At 37.1% G+C, this 2,500-nt stretch overlaps 1 protein-coding gene across 1 annotated transcript in view; it reads left to right on the plus strand.

The window, feature by feature from the left end:
* Positions 1 to 2,500, plus strand: part of cacna2d3 (calcium channel, voltage dependent, alpha2/delta subunit 3) — a 45,484-nt gene that overhangs the window by 6,304 nt on the left and 36,680 nt on the right. The window contains exon 4 of the mRNA XM_066671353.1: positions 2,291 to 2,350. Within this exon, the coding sequence (XP_066527450.1) occupies positions 2,291 to 2,350 (60 nt within the window). The remainder of the gene's footprint in view (positions 1 to 2,290; positions 2,351 to 2,500) is intronic.

Genomic DNA, 2,500 nt, shown 5'->3' on the forward strand with positions numbered 1-2,500 from the left:
GTTTTAGGCACCAGAGATTATGAGATTTAAAAAGCTATTTATCTGAGCAGTAAGTGTTTATTTGCTAAAAAAACAAACAAACAACAAATGACACCCAACATTAGAGTAAAACCAAATAACATTGTTTCAGTGAGTGATATTCTGTGTGTGAAAGTGTTGGTTTAACTCTTTTTAAATCTCTCCTTGTAGCAGTCTGTATTATTTGAGGTTATCATCCAATACCTAGTTTTACCGGTTAATAATGATTTTAAATAATGTATGCTGTTGATTTAACAAATTTATGCAATCAAAGAAAATCTGAACAAAATATTGTTCTTCAAACTCACTCACACCTACTACTTCATACTTTACACTTACATGTTTTATATTATTTTATTTTTGTATTTTCTATGAAAACAGTTAAAGATATGATAAGTGAGCTAAGTGAACATAATAAAACACTATAATATAAATACATAATAAAAATGGCCATCACGGTGGCGCAGCAGGTAGTGTCGCAGTGACACAGCTCCAGGGATCTGGAGGTTGTTGTTTCGATTCCCGCTCCGGGTGACTGTCTGTGAGGTGTTTGGTGTGTTCTCCCTGTGTCCGCGTGGGTTTCCTCCGGGTGACTGTCTGTGAGGTGCTTGGTGTGTTCTCCCCGTGTCCGCGTGGGTTTCCTCCGGGTGCTCCAGTTTCTCCCACAGTCCAAAAACACACATTGGTAGGTTTATTTGCGACTCAAAAGTGTCCGTGGGTGTGAGGGTGTAAGTGAATGTGCAAGTGCGTGTGTTGCCCTGTGAAGGACTGGCGCCCCCTCCAGGGTGTATTCCTGCCTTGCACCCAATGATTCCAGGTAGGTTCTGGACCCACCTAGACCCTGAACTGGATAAGTGTTTACAGATAATGGATTGATGAAAAATAATAAAAATAATAATAATAATAGGGGTTTAAAGTGTGCTGGTGGGTTATGTGTGAAGGCTGTGTGTTGATTGGATTGTTATTGTGATGATGATGATGGTCGTCAGTCACTGATCTGTCCGTGGCTGTGTTATCAGCGGTGGGCAGCGGCCCCAGAGAAACAATCCCTGTGACATATAGATTTACTTATAATTACAGTTAACTGGATTTATTTATGCTTTTATTTAATTATTTTTTTCAATACTTTTATCAAATTATTGTCATTTTTATTTATTTTTTATTTTAAATTGAAAGATACAAATTAAAGATGTGTTGTATTTTATATTTCAAATTTATTTTAATTTTAGTGCAGATAATGTAATGGTTTATATATATATATATATATATATATATATATATATATATATATATATATACATTTTAATTTATTCATTCATTTAAACACACACTTAAAAAAACACTGCAACTCAAATGTAAGGTTAGGAGCATCCTCAGTGATACAGTTAGAGTTCGGGGGAGGGGCTCGGGATTAATATTTAGGGTTAGTGTTCAGGTTTAGGGTTTGGAGCATGCCCAGTTTACGCTTAGGGTTAGGTTTACAGTCAAAATTAGTCGTATGGTTTAGAAGCCTTCAAGGAGGTCATAGGAACATCAGAGTAACAAATTTTACACTTGGATTCCTTAACAGTGACAGAGCTACACCTCAACAACCTCTAGCTACAGACGTTCTCAGGCTTTGACAATTACAATCCAACTTCAGGACCTTCACCTCTTTCTTACTTACTGCAGCCTCACTGTCGGTGTGACCGTATTCTCCTCTGTGTGACGACACTGCAGGTCGTTCTGATCTGTTCCAGTTGGGGAAGGGTTTAATCTCTTTCAGTTCATCATGAAATCCTCCTCCATTGTATTGTTTACGCTGCAGTTTCCTCCACGTGGCCTTGTTGACACTGTATTAATTGCTTATCCTCAGGCACAAGTGCTCACACACACAAACAAACACACACATGCACACACAAACACAAACACACACACACACACACACACACACACACACACACACACACACACACACACACAAAGGCACAAACTCTATTCACTAAAGCTATTAATAGAATCACAATTTCAGTTATGGAGTAAACATCTTTTAATTATTGTTTCCCTGTACTCTTTATTTTTTATTTATATATTTTTAAAAATATATATTTTATAGCTGTTTGTTTCTTGTCAAGTTCAGCTGTGATATTTAAAGTTCTCTATTCCTCTTCATGGAGGAATACTAAATTTCAGACACAAAAATAAATTATTAAGTATGCACTATTTATTTAAAATTTCATGTAAGTTTGTATTATTATTGATTTCAAATAAACGCTGTGTGTTCTGTGTGTAGCGGCTTGTGGAGGCGGCGGAGGAAGCGCATCTGCAGCATGAGGAGAACCCAGATCTTCAGGTGAGAACTTTCTTTAAGCCTCAGTCTGAGCATTTGCTTACAATTATACGAAGAGTTGTAGTTGTGATAGTTTCAGTATCCTCACACACACACACACACACACACACTGGTGTCAGTTTTCCATTGTATGTACAAGGCAGTTTCAGCATC

Source organism: Hoplias malabaricus, chromosome 5, assembly GCF_029633855.1.
Source record: "Hoplias malabaricus isolate fHopMal1 chromosome 5, fHopMal1.hap1, whole genome shotgun sequence".
Taxonomy (NCBI): domain Eukaryota; kingdom Metazoa; phylum Chordata; class Actinopteri; order Characiformes; family Erythrinidae; genus Hoplias; species Hoplias malabaricus.